This window comes from Nilaparvata lugens, chromosome 5 (assembly GCF_014356525.2).
Source record: "Nilaparvata lugens isolate BPH chromosome 5, ASM1435652v1, whole genome shotgun sequence".
In the NCBI taxonomy this organism is placed as follows: domain Eukaryota; kingdom Metazoa; phylum Arthropoda; class Insecta; order Hemiptera; family Delphacidae; genus Nilaparvata; species Nilaparvata lugens.
The window spans coordinates 11,653,847-11,674,846 of NC_052508.1; the positions used below are offsets into that span (position 1 = coordinate 11,653,847).

The 21,000-nt window shown below is 36.6% G+C and overlaps 1 protein-coding gene across 1 annotated transcript in view; it reads right to left on the reverse strand.

Annotated features, from left to right (window-relative positions):
• The window catches only part of LOC111047389 (cytoglobin-2), a gene marked incomplete in the record, with an annotated part of 290,098 nt that overhangs the window by 40,106 nt on the left and 228,992 nt on the right, over positions 1 to 21,000 (reverse strand). Inside the window, 1 exon segment of the mRNA XM_039427689.1 lies at positions 13,594 to 13,710. Coding sequence (XP_039283623.1) covers positions 13,594 to 13,710 — 117 coding nt within the window.

Consider the following 21,000-nt stretch of genomic DNA (forward strand, 5'->3'; position numbering starts at 1 on the left):
ATTTGTGAATGTGCAATCGAAAGTTTGAAAGCAATCAATCATACAAATTAACTAACAAACGGACGACTCTAGCCTCTAGTCAATTAGCTAAAAATGTATCAAGTTATCAAAGTGCTCAAAGCCTTATCAATCTGTTAATATTCGACATTTGCACTCGCATTCTCCTATTACCACACAAACTGAAACTCCAAGCTACTGACTCCAAATTCTACTATAGACCGAGAGATATTACTTTTAACATGACTTTCTCCCTCGAAGACAGAGAGGGTCGATGCTCTTTCCTTCACTAATCACTCCCACTACCTAACAGCATTCTCCCTACTTTTGTGTCAGCATGCAATTGTGCGCAGCAAGCTTACTCTTCTTCACTTCTCTGCCCATGCTACAAACGGTGCATCCACAAATCGGTTCCCCCTCTTCATGTTAAAAGTAATATCTCTCGGACTATATTCAATATTCATTCAATCCATCTTTTAAACAAGCAACAAATGAATAACTTTTCGATCAACCCTCGTACCTAAGCCATCTTCAACAACAGATAGAATATTGAATACCGAGGGTGTGAATAAGTGGAAACCATCTTCAAAGGACCTTTCAGTAGGTTGCCTTCAGCTAGATTCACTTTGAACTGTCAGTATTTATAATGGATAACACTGAGCCTCCGCATTAAAACAATGCTGACAGATGGGTGCGGTGAAATGTCTCAAGACACAGCAAAGCCATCTCTGAGAACTTTGTGTTGTTCAAACTGGCAGCATTAGTTGAATGTGGTGGCATTAGTGTTATTCATGCGGGATACTGACAGTTTATAGTGAACCCATGGTTGCATGCTTTGGCAGATCTCAGTGACAGCGTTGAATGAATGGGAATGGGATAATGAACTCATAAGGAATGATGACAGAATGAGGTGAAACCGACTGCAGACACCACATCAAAGACTTTTCATCTGCACTGACAACCGCGTAGTGGGTTTTCCACACCTCTCCTAGTGGTTGAGGAGAAGGAGGAAAATTGGTGAAAGAGGAAGAAGAAGGAGTAGTTGGAGGAGTAGGGGAGGATGAAGGGATGGAAGTGAGTGAAGAAGGAGGATGAGAAGATGGAGAAGTAGAATGAAAATGAGAAGGAAAAAATGAACGAGAAAGTAGAAGAGAAATTGAAGAAAAGAACCAGAAGGGGAAGGAGGAGTAGGAGAAGAAAAGGAAAAGAGAAGAAAGAGAAAGAGCAGGATGAGGAGGAGGAGAAAGAGCAGAATGAGGAGGAGGGAGAGAAAGAGAAAAAGAGAATTCATCCCTCAAGTAGCAGAAAGCTGGAGGGATTAAAATATATATGTGTACTGTATCTATTGAAATTGTATTTTGAAACAAATAATAATTGAAAATTGGAAGAGAAGAAGGAGAAAGAGGAGGAGAAGGAGGAGAAGAAAAAGAAAAAGGAGGAGGAAGATAGAAAATGAAATTGCAGGTGAAGAAGAAGAAGAAGAAGAAGGAGGAGGAGAAGTAGAATGGAAATGAGAGGGAGATAATGAACGAGAAAGGAAAGTATAAGTTGAAGAAGATAACAAGAAGGGGAAGTAGAAGGAGAAGAAGGAATGAAAGAAGAAGAAGAAGAAGAAGAAGAAGAAGAAGAAGAAGAAGAAGAAGAAGAGGATGAAGAAGGAGCAAGGTGTTGTGGACACCTTGTGGCTGCTGGGAGGATAGGTTATTAGTAGTTGGGAGAAGGATAGCAACTTTGTTGAAAGGGCCACCTCCTGTTCTCCTCACAGACAGCATGACTTGCATATCGATAAGTTGCCAATATAACAGAACAGAGCAAGTTGCTACTCAACTCAACATCTTATATCGATTGTTGGAAACAATACCGATGAAAGGGAGATATTGTCAAAATAATCTCTTCTTCTTCTGGTGCCTATCTGTTACCGAATGTTGGCAATCATTCTGACAATTATAACCTTGTTGACAGCCGCTCTAAATAGTTCCGGGGTGGACACTGCAAACCATGTTCTCAAGTTCTTTAACCAGGAAATTCGTCTCCTACCAACACCTCTCCTGCCAAGAACTTTACCCTGTAGTACACATTTTAACAACTGATATTTAGTTTCATCCCTCATAATGTGTCCCAGATACTCCAATTTTCGTCTCTTGACAGTGTACATTATTTCCGTCTTCTTATTGAGTTGTTGAAGAACCCTGTTGTTGGAAATTTTGTCCATCCATGATATTTTCAGGATTCGCCTATGGGTCCACATCTCGAACGCTCCAAGTTTCTTTGTTGTTGTTTCAGTCAGGGTCCAAGACTCAACTCTATATAACAAAATGGAAAATATATAACAACGGAGAAGTCCAATTTTCAGTTCAAGGGTCGAATTATGCGACTTGAATACTCTTGACATGATTTTGAATGCCGCTCTCGCCTTTTCAATCCGAGCCCTCACCTCCTGAGAATGATCCCACTGCTCATTCAAAACTGTACCCAGGTAAATATAAGTTGGCACACTCCCCACTACCCTCCCATCAATAGTAAAATGCACATTGTCAACTTTTTCTTCACTAATTATCATTGTCTTTGTTTTGTTAATGTTGACTTCCAGACCATATATTTTACTAACTTCAGCGACTTTGTCCTTGCGGGGTGTCGGCAAAAATTACTGTATCATCCGCATACCTGAAATTGTTGAATCTCTCTCCATTCAATAGTACGCCGGCCTCCGAGTATTCCAAGGCTTCTTGGAAAATTGCCTCTGAGTACAAGTTGAATATTAGCGGAGATAATATACAACCCTGCCGTATTCCTCGGAGAATTTTAACTTCTTCTGTTTTCTCATTGTTGACTCTAACAGATGCCGACTGATTCCAATACAGGTTTCGAATTAAACGCAAATCCTTACAATCAATAAAATGATCTCTACTGTTCTTAATTGTATTTTTAGGCTCAACTCACACTTACGCGACTCAGGTCGAGAAGAGACTCGACTCTAGTCGAGAGCATGTGTTTCCAAATGGTGACACTCAGACCAGTCGACTGGTTATGAATTCAGTGAATATTTCGGAGTTGCCAATTTTCAGAGTTTCACAGCCTTCTGTAGTACAGTGAGGTCCACGTTATGACCAAGGATATAGTTAGGAAATCAGTGTTGCCGATTCTCAGCCTTGCCACTATCTTCTAAAGAGGATGGATGATACCGGTAAATCATTGTAATTATGCTCTTGAATCATTGTCACTGTTCATTCTTGATTTTATCATCAATTTTATTTATTCTCAAGAATATATATTTTCCATTGATGAATCTCTATAATTGACTATAATCGGCTATAATTGACAGTGCAAAAAAGTGTCTGTTAATGATGGCCGCCATCTTGGATCTTTCTATGATGATATTTTTAAGATTGCCATCATACATATTCTCTTCCTACACATCATGACGAAGAGCTTGATACCATTTCTATTGTAGATAGTCATTGCTAGCGAACAGAATATGCCATTGAAAAAATATATAATTAAAATTAGATAAATCAACATTCCCTCAAATTTTATGTGTGTATTTTAGTTAAGTGCAGTAGCATATAATTATTTATTTTTTCTGAAGTCTTTTTGCATATTGTTTTTTGGCAAATAAAATTATTCATTCATTCAATGATTCAATTTCCAAGTCTGTAGCTTCAAGGAGTCACGGTTTTCTAATTGATAGGTTTGGCATATGGTGGAAAAAGAGAGTTTTCCACTGCAAACAGTACTTTTCACTCTTTTTTCGATGACGCTCCAGCCGCGGAATATGGACTTAGAGCCTTCAATCAGATGCCATTTTGAAGCTTTGTAAATATTCTAAACCACTGTACCAATAATACTAGTGTTTGTTTACTGCGAAAACATATACAGGATTGAAAGTAAAATATTGTCCCCGAAAAATATATGTTTTAAGGTTTTGAAATTAAATTAAAATAATATAATATGAAGATTTCCTTGCACAAAACAAAAGTGATGGCGTCTCTAGGGAAGTCTACAATACGTTCTAAAATAGTTCTCAACAACAGAATACTGGAACAGGTATCACATTTTCAATAATTGGGATGTGATATTACATACGAGGAAGACCACGACTTGAATGCAAAAATTAACAGATTCCAGTACATATGCGGAACTATTAACAGAACTCTCAAAAATAAAGCCCGAAAAGAGACGAAACTCAAATTTTATAAAGTAATGGCCGTCCCTACACTTTTGTATGGCTCTGAAACCTGGGTACCAAAGAGAAGGGAGTGGAGCAGGTTACAGGCGGCCGAAATGAGATTTTTAAGGTCAGTGAAGGGATGCACCAGAGAGGACAGGCTTTATCGATATCCGTAGAGAGCTCAATGTGATCTCAATACCTCAACAAGTTGACGAGAATCGATAACAGTGGAGAGAACACGTTGAGAGAATGGGAAACGGAAGAATCCCGAAAGCTGCCATTGCTTTCAAGCCAGAAGGGAGGAGAAGTATTGGCAGACCAAGAAAAAGGTGGGAGAATGTTTGAAGGCGGAGCAGGTATTAATGCCTACCCCTGTAAGAAGACGACGACGACGAAATTAAATTAATCATGAAAAAATAGTCCAAATGAGAACATTCTATCAAATATTTTAGATATTAATTTAATTCTAAACACTCTGATGGTAAAATCAATCCGATATCACTCACAATAACTGAATAGCAAGCGATATAATAACTATCTGTCAATAATGACCGCCATCTTGAATTTTTCGTTGTCTCCATCATCAATATTCTTATTCAGCTTGTTGTAACGAAGAGATTGAGGCTGTTTGCAAGTCTCTATCTTAAAGTAGTCATGAGAAATCAATTTTGTAGTTCTATTTTGTTACCTCATGGGAATGGAAAAACGCACCAGAAATCATGCAGGATTTTCTTTGGATGGCGCTGAAGAACACATTTTTGTTGACGTACAGCGCATGAAGATATATAGTTTTAAAGCTGAAGAAACGATCTAGATTTCTTAGATTTGAAATTTCTCTGTATTTCTTGCACAAAAAGTAATAAAGAGAAAATTAAAGAAATTTGAAAAAATAGAATAAACGGTTTTTTGGGCTTTTGAAGGCTATAACTAATTGAATATGCGGTTTTTTAGAGGGAACTTGAACCAAATTTGTAGAGGAAAGTCATTAAAACATTTTCGTTCAAAAAACGGTTGAATATCCTTAACGGATATTGAAATACAAGCGGTATAGTATAACACTAATTGGCGGCCATCTTGTTTTTGAGGTGTTTTCGACTTATCATCACGATCCTTATCATAAACCTAACAAAGAAAGTTTGACATCTTCCAAGGCTGTCACTAAAAAATGAAAATGAAATGACATTTGTGCCCGGACTTATCAGTAAAGATTTCAGAGTTGAAAATTCTCTGTCATCACCGCCTTTTGTGGTACAGTGAGGTCCACATTATGATGACAGTGGATATAGTTAAGAAATCAGCGTTGGCGATTCTCTGCCTTGCCACTGTCTTATAAAGAGGGTAGCTGATGCCTTTGAATCATTTACATAAGCGTTCTTGAATCATTTTATTCTTCATTCTTGATTAAAATGATCAATCATATTTATCTGTCAAGAATATATAATATTTCTCAATGATTGAATGATAAATCTCCATGATTGGGATTGAATATTTTGTGAATATTTTTTATTTTCACATTATTAATGAAAACGATCTGTTATATAGTTAGAAAAAGATAGCACTATCTGGTTTGTTGAATAATAGACAAGGATAGCAACACCAATGTTATTCAAATACTGGCATTCCCATCTATACTATAGTATCTTCTTCTTCATGTAACGTCTCCATGGCGGAGGTTGGCTATCATGATGGAGATTTTTATTTTATTCACAGCTGCTCTGAATAGGTCGTTAGATGTACACTGGATATATAGTATAGACCACACTGTACTAGTAGTTCTGTGAACAGTAGACCTCACGCAGTATTCTCATCCACAAGTACCTGATGTCTCTTGTTTTAAATGTTAACAAACTCAGTTCACGTTTGAATTTGTATTCCATATGATTTAATTCATCCAGTTCCGTGAAAATCTCTTTATCTGATAAAAATAGATTTTTTACAATCAAAAATGTTATAACTTCTCCAGCATTATTTAGTTCATTTTTTTATTTTTAATCACCTATTAAATTAGGTTTTTGGAAGGTGACAATATCGATACTAATGGGCACGCATAATAATAGCATGACTGCAAAACAAAATATTGAAACCAAAGACCTTAAAGCAGCGATTAGACCAAAGTTATTAACATAATGTTAATAACTCAATCCTTATAGATTATATTAGATTGAACATAACTTATCATACACATGATGAAGATGTGTGTTTGTCAACTTCCGTTCAATCTAATAGAATCACTAATAATGCTGGAGAAGTTATAACATTTTTGATTGTAAAAAATCTATAAGCATTAAGTTATTAACATTATGTTAATAACTTTGGTGTAAACCCAACTTAAAGATACAAACCTCTTTTAGGTCTTTCATTGAAACTATAGACCTTATACAAATACAGTAATAGACTGGCTTCTCCACACATCTGTGTAATCACTTGTCAGCTGATTTATGATGAATAATTCTATAGTCTGATTTTTACTCTAATATTGACGTATGAAGGAGGCTCCTTTTTCGTTTTATATTATCCCTGAAATGCAAAATTTCCGAAAACCTTGTATATACGTCGACGCGCGATTTAAAAAGGAACATACCTGTCAAATTTCATGAAAATCTATTACCGCGTTTCGCCGTAAATGCGCAACATATAAACATTAAGAGAAATGCCAAACCGTCGACTTGAATCTTAGACCTCACTTCGCTTGGTCAAATATATGGTGGAAGATGTAACTGTCATGATGTTTGAGAAAATTGAAGTGGTATGACTTTTGAGACTTGTTATAAGACACCGAAAAGTCACAGGAAATGTTGCCTGTGGCAATTTATGCGAAAAATTGCCAGTCCCTTCTCCCCGGTAGTTTGTGTGAAATATTGTCAAGGCTTGACATACCACTTGGATGATAATTCGTCTCCGTCATGTTGGAAACCTGAAAGGGGGTCTGTCAGACCCCTTCCCGACCCCTATATGAGAGGAATTTCAAAACTCGTCTTCCCACGAGATCGCTGAGTCTCTCTACAGTGATTATATAGTCTCTGTGGGTCTCTCATACCCCTCTACACCTAGGGGTCTCCCAGACCACTCTCAGACAGTGAGCATTCAAGATCTCCTTCTGCTCTGAGCGGTATCTCAGACCCGTGCTTATCGGGATTCGCAAACCATGCTCTTCCTTGACGTTCCGGCGGCAAGTGACATTCCGACGTGGAGAATTTCCAGACAGGAATGGAAAGAGAAGAAGGTCAAGGAACACAGATGGAGTAAGCGGAAAAAGTGATGGAGAAGAGGAGCAAAAGAAGGGTGAGGAAGAGGAAGAGAACAGGTGGACGAGGAGGAGGTGGAAGGATAGAAGTAGTGTGAAGGAGGGGAAGAGAAAAAAGGAGTAGAATGAACAAAGAGTGGAAGATTCGGAAGAATAAGTAGATGAGAAGGTGATTGAGAGGAAAAAGGAGAAAGAAGGATGAAAGAGAAAAAGAGTAGAAAAAAGAGGAGGAGAAGTAGAAGGAGGAGTGAAAAGGAAGGGAAGAGAAAAATGAGTTGTAGGAAGAAGAGGACGAGAAGTAATAAAAAAAAGGGAGAAGAAGGGGAAGTTAATAATGAGGTTTAGGAAGAAGAAGTGGAGGAGTTAGAGGAGGTTTGGGAGAAGAAAAGAACATACACAACTTGCGCCCAGCGGTCAAATGGGAGTGATACATGGCTCCGATACACACGTACACTCTTTACGTCATGACGTCATCACTGCCAGTCACATTATTTGTCTGTCTTTCTCTCACTCTCTCTGGAAGTGATAACGGTATATATAAACCATCTGCTTCATGACAACCATTCCTTCCCATTCGACTCTAAAAGTGGTCCATCTCGGCTTGTGACGAATTTTGAAATCATGATTACATCGAATTTCCAGCTCTGACAGTATGTTGAAAAGGTTGACGACCGGGAATCCCCCGGTTTGACAAAATCACACCACCCCATCAAATTTTCGATGATTAGCACATATTGACTGTTTCAGGCTGTCACCATGAGTGAGAAAATGAACAGTGTTGATATGTTTGCTACGCTGGGTGACGGAGGTTCAAAGTTATTAGCGTTTGAAGGATTTAGGTATTCAAAAAATATATATTTATCTATCACCCACATTGTCTTTGTCATTGAAACAAAATTCATAAATGAAAAGTCAAAACATTAGGATGGATGATTGAGACGATGTGTTTGCTAGAACCAATTTGACAGAGATTATTCGTTCAAGATGACTTAATGAATGATTGTTCGTACAATCATGGTTCTAGCCCAAACTTTCAATATCAATTAGAATGGAATTATAGGATAGAAATATGTATCTCATTAACTTTGCTAATATGTTGTCATAATACAACGTATTGTAGTGTTTCGCTTGAAGCTTCCTTAGGATACTGTAGTGAATTTTAATTTCACTCCTTCAGTCGGGGAACGTGATGTCGGCTGCTAGTGAAAGCGAAATGGCATCACTCGTGATGACGTCACGGACGTTCACTTTGTTACGTTCAATCTGTGAGTGGCCAAACACATTCTGACCGCTGGGCGCAAGTTGCAGATCCCCGAAGAAAGAATATGAGGAGGAAGGAGTGAGGGAGCTTTGAATGCTGTAGAAAAAGAAGGAATAGGCAGAAGAGGAGGAGGAGAAGGAGACGAAGGAAAAGAAGGAGTGAGAATGTGGGGAAGAGAAGAAGAAGGTGAATTGGGAAGAGGAGGAGGAGTAAGAGGTTGTTTGGGAGAAGGAACAAGAAGAAGAGAACGGAGGAGGAAAGTAGAGATAGAGAAGAATAAGAATAAGAATAAGAATAAGAATAAGAATCCCACATTATTTTCCCAGACCCTTTTATTCAGTGTGGTTTCCCTCTTACTCTCGAAAACTCTCTCACTCTCTCACTTTATCTGGTGAAACTCACTTCAAAAAATTGTCAGCATTCCTCATAAATAACCTCAAAGTCTCCCATTCAACCAAAGCTGACAGCCCGCGTTGAATCTCAGTATAAAGTAGGACCGTTGGACCTGTTTGTCATTCTTGTACTTTGAGAGAGTGATGCATGTGTCGCTGATGATATGACGTCACCGACTGACGTCAGCCAACTAGATCATTTTGTCATCTTGAGAATAATTGTTGCCTCGGAGCCGCAACAACTTTGCGGCCACATTTGTTGTCAGTTGTGTGACACAACATTTTGTGACATCACTGTGTGACGCTCACTTTGTGACAACACATTCCGAATGATGCGATGCATGTCACAAAGTTTCAGACATTTTGTCACGCGATAAAACTCGTTGGAGAGTCATACATGAGTGGAAAAATGAGCGATTGCTTGAGAGTAATCTATGATTGTTATCATTTAAATTGTAAGACTCTTGCTTGAAGATGCATTTAGAAGAAGCTATTAGTTTGAGACAGGCAGGGTATAGTCAGGCGATAAGGTAGCATGTAGCGATAATTCATGGTATATGGGACGTTTATGTTTCAAATTTCAATGTTAACTCAAGCCGATAGTCCTATACCCGGTTGCAGAATCACTACATAAAGCTACCCATATCTAACATAGCCATTAGTTAACAACTCGCCCATAAATACAGTCGAACCTCTCTATAAAGAAACTCCACTTAACGAAATCCTCTACACAACGAATTTTTACCTGGTCCCATGACATTTTTGAGTTTTGGCTGCTTATTTACCTCTATTAAACGAATTTCGGAAACGAAGTTTTCTCTTGACTTCAACATACGAAGTGTAGTATGTATAGGAAGCAGACGGTCATTTTAAAGGAGTTTTTAATTTCAGCAGAAAGGCCAATAGACTAATAATAATGGCAATTCAGGTAGGAAGAAGATAGGGTGGTAGACAGTCAATTGAGGGTGAAACACATGTCGGAAATTGAATGCAAGTCACTGGAAATTGAATTCCAAGAACTTGTCATTATTGTAGACCAGGCAGGTGAACGACTGGACTTTCCCATTCTTGCTTTTGTCACACATTTCAATACTTTTAACTGACTATAATGATGATGATGGCTGTGACGAACCTGACGAGAAGATAATCCGTCAGAACAAGAAGTTCAACCGGAAATTACTCACTTTTCCAAATATAAAACATAAAAAAATAGGAAAATTGAGTTATTACAGTATTTATAGTGACGTCATTGACAAAATAACCGTATTTTGCGTTCCATCTAATAGCAGTGTAAAAAGTTGAAAAATATTGCTACAGAGTATGTACTTTGATTAAACTCTACTAATAGTACAAAATCAAGAGTTCTGAAAATAAATTGGTGAGTTTACTTACTCATTACATTCTATAAATATTCAAAAAACATGTTTTTTTAAACAGCATGAATTTTCAAATTTCCATATTAATATTGGCCTAATAGGTACCCTACCTACGTTCGCGATATGTTTTATGTACCATATTCATTTATTTACCGCCGTGATACGATATTATAAGATCCATAGGATCATGGCAGTTTTCTTGACAGAACAACATCTAAATAACGAATACCACTCTGCAGCGAATTTTTTTTCGGGATAATCGACTTCGTTATACAGAGGTTCGACTGTAGATGTTCGTTGCAGAGTCGTTTGCCAGACCCCTTTTAACTATGGCCCTGATAAGGCACACACATAAGTCACACTGCTGCTCATACCACTTTTTACGTGGTATGCTTCTATCCAACTAATTAATGTTTTGGCAACGGGGAGAGAATCACTGTGAACAGTTCTTCCAAACCTCCAGTCGGATGACGTCACAGCATGGTATCACAACACTGCTGCCTGCTCTGCTTATTATGTTTTTGATGTTTGGAGGTTACGAATCGAAATCGTAAACTGCAGACTAATTTGTAATTATTTTCAGTTAAGGTAGTTTGAATTTTTGATCTCTGAATGAATTGAGTAAGTCGAAATTAGAGATAGAAGTAAAATAAGTGACTGGTGTATTTATTATTGTATAATATTATTAAAAAAAAATTGAACAGAATTATTTCATTGTCCTCTGGCATTTTGATATATGTCTTGGAAACAAAGCAGCCAGTTTTCAAGATATATTTCTAATGACTATGCATACGGTGCTTATTATTAAAATTAATAATAATTAATTATTCGAATTTATTAAATTATGCAATTTATTAAAAATTATATTACATCTTCGTTCAAGCTACTCGAATAGTCAACGATATTTTATTCAGTTTATTTACACTTTATCTACAGTTTAAAATAGTTATAATGTAATGTTTTCGGACCATTTATTTACGTCTGTCTTTTGAAACATGCAAACAAGTCAACATAAACTTAAAATACACTTGGCGCGAATGTATAGTGGATTTATAAGCACGATTTTGGGCATTTAAATAAAGAGCACTTTTAGTTATTGGTAGCCTCAGATGACGTCATCTGCCTGTAGGTTTTTCGTCTCTGCAACGGAAAAACGTGTTTGTTGGCGCACTGTTACCTATCGGCAGAACAATAGCTAACAGAACGTCTCTGCAACAAAATTGGTCTGTTAAATAGTCAAGTCCACGCTGTTAACTATGGGTGACGCTATTTGTCGACTCTGCAACCGGGCACTAGTACGTCTTTCTCTTGAAGCTAAGTGACGCTGGTAGTCTCTCATTCTGTGCCGTTCTTACACTCTGACCCATATTAATAATTTAATTGGGTTTGTTACAGAAATTATCGATTAATCTGATGTTGATCTCGATCCCAATTTCCCTTCCACCAATCAAAAACCACTCACAAGACAATCATATTTGATTCAAATTAAACAGTTCAACAAAATGGAGTCTACTCAATGACGTAACGGCATCAGCCAATGAGAGCAAGTTGTTGGCGTGGCTTTCACTGTAGTGTACGAAAGTTCAATCGCACGTGATTGGTCGAAAGAGCTGAATGGCATTTACTAATAGGATTTGAGAAGGCATTCTGTTATATTAGAATGTCTGCTAGACTTCCAATCTTTATCGCTCCCATCTTTTGTACTCCTGTTTTTTTAATTATTTTCTATTTTTTTTTCAAAGATTATGTCCTAAGGAATTCAGTTATGGAGTATAAGACATGTTTGAGTTTGAAGCATCTAAATTTAAAAATCTACTTTGTGAAAAATATTAAGGAATGAAAATTTTGTGAAGTGGACTACAAGACAATCTATTTCGTACTATGTATAACCTTATCTAAATTTGGGAGAGGAATAGCACAAGGTTGCCTTATTTTTGTCTCTCCCTATTATTTTGATGATGTACTTATTGTATCAATCAATATGAATAATAATTTTCCTTTAATAGGTTATTGAACTGAGATATATTGAATAACAATTGGTGGATACATCGATTACTGGAATACTAAAAATCTATATGACTATCAATCCCAAGTCGAAAGCATTAGGAGAGACATTGGTGAATTCCTTAGCAATAACGTTCATCGTACTATCTATAATCTACATTATTGTTCGTTTATTTCTCAATAGTCCAATTTTATCTTGAGATACTCAGGCTATGTTGATTTTTGCATACTCACATTATTGCACTTCAAATTATCAATTATAATAGTGTAACCTTCTCAATACTTATGAATTCAGGGCCACTTTCTTGTATTTATGGAATAGAATCATAGCAACCTTTGAAATTAATAGAATAAGAATAAAAACTATAACCACTAGTTTCGGTGATCACACTATTGTCAGGTTATAAAAATAATTTTTTTACAACTGCGCGTAAAGAAAGAATTTACATACTCAATTCTCATCGTAAAACAGCTTATTTCTGAGGATAATCTAATTTTTCGCTCGCTAACCATCTGCGCATGCGCAGTAGATTTTCTTTACGCTCGCAAATCATTCGCGCATGCGCAGAAGAGTTTCTTTACGCTCGCTAATCAGCTTATGATAAGCAGCTCGCCAAAAGACAAACCAATCTCCTTTACATCTTAATCAAAAAAGTCGGTAATTGTACCGATTCTACAGCCATGATGGATATCAGTGTAGACGAATTATTATAAACTCTGCCAGATATAAGTGATTTAACAGGTTTGTGCAGTTGTAGAGAAAATTTTGTATGTAATTCGCGCGTAATGCTTCTTTATCGCACTTGCAAAATTATCTCCGCTCCGCGTCGCGTGATAACTGTTTTGCGCGAGCGATAAAGTCGCGCATTACGCTCTAATACATAAATAGCTATTCAATGGTGTAATCACCAAAACTAGTAGTTATAATTCGTATTCTTATCCTATTATTTTATCAATTTCAAAGGGTACTATAATTCTATTTCATAAATAGAATCCTTATCTAAATTTGGGAGAGGAACAGCACAAGGTTACCTTATTTTTTCTCACCCTATCATTTTTGATGATGTACCTATTGTATGAATAAATGAATGAAAAAAATAGGATAATTTCATCTCAAAATACTCAGGTTTTGTTGATTTTTGTATACTTACATCAATGTACTTGTGTTTGGCTCCGTACGTGAAATGTTTCTTCCCTAGTTCTCTCAATAGAGAATCTAGTTTTTCTGGTTCATCCAGTCTTGCAACTGCCTTCTGTACGAATGCCATTACTCTGAAATGAATACAAAAATGAATTAATTCAAGGTAAATCTCTATGAAGGCAATAAAAATCATGTGTAGATCTGGCAACAGCTAAAATATGATAGCGTCTTCTGCTTTGTCGAATAATAGACAAGGATAGCAACACCAATGTTAATCAAGTACTGTCATTTTAACGTGGACTTCACTAAAGGCACAATATTCTGCTTCCTCTTCAGTAAACACTTACTGAAAAAAATCTTGAACTTCACAGAAATCTGTGCGGAAATCTCTCGTGTGTTAATCCGCTCTCACACTTCAAACAGAGGTTTAACACTTAGGACAGGCCGTAATCCGCCGTAAAACCAGGTTCATGGATTAGGCGAAAAGTGTCAAGTGAAAAGGAGATTGGGCGACAACTTGGAACCAGGTTTAGAAGGGATTGCGATAAGCTTTTCTCTCATTCAGTCACTCACTCTCTCTCTCTTCCATTCACTCACTCTTTCCCCGATTCATCCGCTTCATAATGAAAGTTTCACATCTTACTCCTTCATTCTACAATTCTTTGAAAAAAAAATGTGTAAAGTACAGAAAACATATATAGTGACATATACAGTGGAAGGTAGTCAATTGGAATGGGTATAGTGATATCAAATCATGCATCTATATTCTACTAGCCGTCAGGCTCGCTTCGCTGGCCATATCCGTCTAGCCAGGGGGCTCCGCCCTCAGCACCCCTGCTCGGCCTGCCTGCATTTTTCATTTCAGCATGCTTCATTCCATCAGAAAGTCAAAGTATTGAGAAAACACAGAAAAGCTGAGAAAAACGTTGGAAAAACGCTGATTTTGGGCGTATCTTTGACGTTATTTCAAATTCATTCTAACACAACATTATCACACCCAGCTGAGCTTCTGTAGTAAATTTGAACATTTCCTATTCATTTGTTCTCGATAAAGCTGAGAAAGCGCAAAAAACGCTGGAAAAAAGCAAATTTTGGGCGTATCTTTGGCGTTATTTAAATTTCTTCTATTCTACATTATTACACCCTAGCTGATCTTTTGTACTAAATTTGAACAATTTCTGTTGATTTGTTCTCGATAAATATGAGAAAAAGCGCAAAAAACGCTGGAAAACGCTAATTTTGGGCGTATCTTTGGCGTTATTTCAAATTCCTTCTAACACATCATTATTACACCCTAGCTGATCTTCTGTACTAAATTTGAACAATTTCTGTTCATTTGTTCTCGATAAATGTGAGAAAAAGCAAAAAACGCTAATTTTGGACGTATCTTTGACGTTATTGCAAATTCCTCCTAACACAACATTATTACACCCTAGCTGAGCTTTTGTACTAAATTTGAACATTTTCTGTTCATTTGTTCTCGATAAAGCTGAGAAAACGCTGGAAAAACGCAGATTTTGGGCGTATCTTTGGATTTTTTTTAAATCCGTAGTGCGCCTTTAAAGGGCCAACTGAACATACCTACTAAATTGGAACGTTTCTGGTCCGGTAGATTTTTATTTCTGCGAGTGAGTGAGTGAGTCAGTCAGTCAGTCAGTGAGAGAGGGCCATTTCGCTTTTATATAGATAACTGCATCTAATGTATGCATTTAATATCAATAATGAAATTGGATGAGTATGGAATGATTATGAATATCAAAATAATATGGAAGCCCATCTACATAAGTTAAAGGGTATCCCATAATAATAGCCGCATACCATAAGTTCTAGATAAAATTTGCAACAAAAAATGTCCAGAAATTCTATTATATCGACCTATTCATGATTATTGTTTCTAAAATCTAATCTCTGATTTCTAAATCTTCCTAAATTTCAGTTAATCCTAGTTAAAACTAATTAAATTGACATTGACTCTCTCTCTCCTCTACACCTCATCCTCATCCTACACCTTTTGGTAGAGAGATAGTAGGAAGGATATTTTGAATATTCTTTCCGAAGAATGGACATTGATATGTTCAAAGATCCGCCAATTTATGTAGATGCATAACAATTTAATTATCTATAGTTATTATATTACAAATTCATATTATGTACATTTCAATAATTATTTTCTTAGTCTATGTTATGTAAATTCATCTATAATTTTGTTGTATTGTAAGCTATTGTATATAAGTGTATAAGCCAGTATATATTGTTGTAATCTACATGAATAAAGTACTCAATCAATCAATCAATCAATTCTCCCTCCATTTCTCCCAATTTCTCATTCGTTTGAAAGGATATTGGAGTGTATTACAAAATGGTGGTTGTTGTCTCGATACCCGCCTGTTACATGTTGCTTCTGTCTTAGCACATAGATTTATCACTCCAAAGAGACATCCAATGTTTACTTCTTATCAACTCTCCCTCCTCTTCCTCCTTCACCTCCACCTCTTCCTCCTTCTCCTCCACTTTTTCTCCCTTCTTCACCATCTTCCTTCTCCCCTTATCGTTCTTCTCAAGTTCCTTCTCATCCTCCTCTGCCTCCTCCTTCTTCTTCTTCAACCCTTCTCCACCAAGTAATCCTCTTCCTGCTACTGCTACTCCTCCTCGTCTTCCTCCACTTCCTCCACCACCTTCTTCTCGTCTCCCTCCACCTCCTTCTCCTCATCCTCTTCCCACTAGTCCCCCTCCTTCTCCTCCTTCTCCTCCTTCAACACCTGCTTTCCCTATTAATTCTCCTTCTTCACTTCCATCTCATCCTCTCAATTTTCTCTTTCTCCTTCTCTTCCTTCTCTACTATTCTTCCTCTTCTTCCTCCTCCAATTCCTCCTCCTTCTCCTTATCCTTCTCCTTCTACTCCTCCTCCTCCTGCTGCTGCTGCTGCTCATCATCCTTCTCTCCCTTCACCTTCTTCTCCTCCTCCCCCTTCATCACCTCCTTCACCTACTAATTCTCCTCCTACAATTCTATCACAATCTCTGAAAAGGCTGTGCAAAGGTTAAAAATAAACGTTTTACTCGTGATATTTTTCAAAGTTTTCGATTTGTATATCATAATGAAAAGCTATCAAAATGAAAAAGTTTTCAAAATGAAAAGTGATCATTACTTTTTGAGATATGAGGGACTGAAGTTTAAATTTTTGGGACAGAACATTTCAGATTTGGTAAGTGATAAATCCATGAGATTTAGAGGATAGATTCTTCATGGTATTGTTGTTCTAGTAAAACAATTTTTTTTTAAAATATCAATTTTTAAGATAGTTATTCATTTATTAAAAATAACCAAAAATAACTTTTAGTTGAGTGGTTTTTGGTAAATTGAATAACTTTTCCAAAAAATGATATTTTTAGAACATTTTTATTATACTAGATCAACAATACCATGAAGAATCTATCCTCTAAAACTCATGAATTTTTATCATACCGAATTTGAAATGCTCTGTCCCAAAAATTCAAACTTCAGTCGCTCATATCTCAAGAAGTAATGATCGGAAAAAATGTTATCCTAAGAAAACTTTTTCATTTTGATAGCTTGATGATATACAAATCGAAAAACTTGGAAAAATATCACGAGAAGAAAGTTCATTTTTAGCCTTTGCACAGCCTTAATTCTCTCTTTCTTCTTCTCTTCTCCTTCCTCTTCTTTTCCCTCCATCTCCTCCCTCTCCTCCTCCTTCTCCTGTCATCCTCCTACTCAACATCCCAGTCTCACTTCCTTCTTCTACTTTTCCCTCCTTCTTCTACTCCTCCTTCTCCATCTCCTTTCCTTAGTAATTCTCCTACACTCCCATCTCCACCTCCTCACTTTCTCCTTCTCCTTCTAATTCTCCTCTATTATCCTTCCTCTTCTTCCTTATCCACATTTTCCTCATTTACCTCCACCACCTTCTTCCATTCTTCCTCCTCCTCCTCTTCTTCCTCCACCACCTCCTTCAACTACTAATTCACCTTTTACACTTCCATCTCTTCCTCTTCAACTTCTCTTTTTTCCTTCCATCTTTCTCTATAATTCTCCCTCTTCTTCCACACTTTGAAACGTCAATATTGAGAGACAGGTCTCTGGAGAGATTCAGTAGTTTCTCTCCCTCACACACACTCTCTTTCTCTCTGACACCATCACTCTCTCTTTCTCCATCCTTCAACATAGAATCTGCAGCACTATCACTGATCAACTGGAGTGCTTTTCATATCAGCATGCCACACTACTCGATGCCAGAGTGTAAAACAATACTGGAAAGTATCATTGAATAATATATTATCTGGAAGTTGTTTCACTTAGCAAATACATATTTACATTCATCCGCAGAGAATGTACTTCCTAATGCCTAGAATCGCATTTGACAATGGTATTACATAGAATAGAATTTTATACTTCGAATAGAATGTAGTAATAGAGTAATGAGAAATAGAAACAGTAAATATAGGAATGTGAGAATGAGAAATAGAATGTCTACGTATCAAATCACTCCACTAGTACGAGCTACATTACTGAAAATTATTATAAACAATATAAAAACCATGTAGTATAATTTTATTCAAAACCTTTCAAACATTTGTTCTATCTACATCCTATCCTCTACGATGGTATTCAATGGTGTCAATACTCTGTAGATTATTTAATCCATAGGAACAGAATGTGATTCGAATAAGATTGAGACCCGGTTGCACAAAAGCCGGTTAAATTTTAAAGGTGATTAACTTTACGAGAACCAATCAGAGAAGGCGTTTTTGAAAAGACAGCTTCTCTGATTGGTTCTTGTGGAATTATTCTCGTTTAAAATTTAACCGGCTTTTGTGCAACCGGCACTGAGTTTCAAAATCCAGATTATATTCGTGATTTCATTGATTTTCCTTTGATTTGAACTTTCCTTGCCGTTATGAAAATTGATCACCTGACGCTACGGTAGTGTTCCCGCGCATCTCAAGTCTACTATTCAAAGATTAGAGGCAGCTGTTGACAGGGTAATAACGCTGGAGACACACAAGGTCTGCTATCTCTTCATAGTGAATAATTTAATAGAATGAATAGGTTGCCAATAGTTTGCAATTGGATAATCACATTTTCTCGATTTTCGAGTTTATTTTTAATTTTAGGTGAAAATGTTACTAAACATTAATTGTAGAGATTCTCATGCTTAATCTATTCCACTCAAATTTTTTTGTTTAAATTGTATCTGAAGCTTGATAATTGAGAATCTAAGATCAAACTTTGCATAGATGGGGCGGAACTCCTGAAATGTTTACAGATATGGGACCAATACCCAAAAACCAGTTTTTTGGACTCAGGGGACCTTGAAACGTATAGAAACTTAGAAATTGGGGTACCTTAATTTTTTTCGGAAAGCAATACTTTCCTTACCTATGGTAATAGGGCAAGGAAAGTGAAAATAGTAGAAGGTTGCGTAATTTTAAAAGATGTGTGATATTCAGGGGAATTTATTGTAAAATTTACACATTCTGGAAATAAATTGAGTTTAAAATCATTTTAGATAATGTGATTTCGGAATCGAATCTTAGTGATTCATGGAATATGTAGAACCGAATGAACCAAAAATATTATTTTAAAAATAGATGAGAATGATTCACAAATGATGTATTTTTTAACGAAATTTTCTGGTTTTGGAACCAAATCATCCGAATAATATTTTCATGATAGATAGGAGCATTATATACGGATAATTTATTCTATAAGTTCATACAGCAACACCTCAACAAAAACACAAACGGAACATTTTTAGAGGAATACGATTCAACAATTTTGAACGATTTTTAAATGTTTGAATAGTATTTCATTATGTAAAACAACCCCTTGATTTCAAGTGAATAAACAATAAAGAAAGTATTGAACGAATGAGCCAACTCTAATTTGATCGAATACTTAAAATCAAGGTGATTACGATATGAAAAAGGGAAAGAACTGGAACATTTTAGAACAGAGTTAAGTAGCTAAAACAAGAATGAATGAATCAAGTCCAACTCAAAGTCTACTCGATCAAAGAGGAAGAAAGATTCCTCGACAAAAATGAAAAGGAAATAGGCAAGGAGTCAATTGTGAATGGAAACCCAGAATGATGTAATAAATCGCATCCGAAACTAAAATAACACATCGTTACTAGGTATTGTAGACAGAGTGGGGGAGATTTGTGATGAGAAAGAGAAAGGAAGAAGGAAGAAGAAGAAGAAGAAGAAGAAGAAGAAGAAGAAGAAGAAGAAGAAGAAGAAGAAGAAGAAGAAGAAGAAGATGAAGAAAAAGAAGAAGAAGAAGAAGAAGAAGAAGAAGAAGAAGAAGAGAAGAAGAAGAAGAAGAAGAAGAAGAAGAAGAAGAAGAATAAGAGTGGGGGAGGGGGCGGAGAAGAAGAGGAGGAGGAAGAAGAAGAAGAAGAAGAAGAAGAAGAAGAAGAAGAAAAAGGAAAACGAAGAAAAAGGGAAACGAAGAAGAAGAAGAATAGAAGAGTAAGTAGTGGAGGATAGCAGAAAGGAAAGTTATTAAGAGGAGATTGAGGTGTAAGAGTGGGAGAAGGAGAATGGTGTAACAGAAGAAGGGCGAGTGAAAGAAGAAGGAGGAATATCAGAAGCAGAAGAATGAGAGAAAAGGAACAAGGAGACAAGAGAGAAAAAAGAAAAGATATATAAGTGAATTATTGGCTGAAATCAGCCCGGAGCCATCGGAGATATTATTTGCACGAGGTGGAAATATTTCTCTATCCAGTCTGTATTTTATGGATACACGGCGTTGATTCCATTGTTATTGAATCGGAAGGGATCCGCCACGTTGCCTCCTCTTGAAACAATACATCCTGACAATAATAAAAATGTATCCTCTGACGTCTATCTTCATTGTATCTTTATCTCGACTGAGACGAACAATGATATCGATTATTGGAACTATGATATACCGTATCGTATTGGATGAATTTGCAATGTGGTACTGTCTATAGTGAGGTCCACGTTATAATGACAGTATTTGATCAACTTTGGCTTTGTCTATCATTCGACAAAGCAGGTGGAACTATCCTTTTCTAGGTCTACAAGTATGACAACTTTTTGACAGTGTATAAATATAATTAACTAATGCAGAGAATCGGCATCTCTATTCTTCTATCTTTATCCACTGCCATAATAACGTGGACCACACTATAAAGTAAACCTGTACTTGGGGAAAACGTTTGCAATTTTCAAAATATTGTTATAAGAATATGATTGTATAGTGTCGTGGTCGTTTATTGTAACAATGTACTTGGAAATCGCAATTGCATTTTTTGCGATAAGACGTTACCGAAGTAGTTTTAGGATTATTGTTACCAAAGTAGTTTCAAGACCATTGTATCAGAAAATGTTTCATGTGCTTAAATATAAGGTGATTGAGAGAAGAAGTT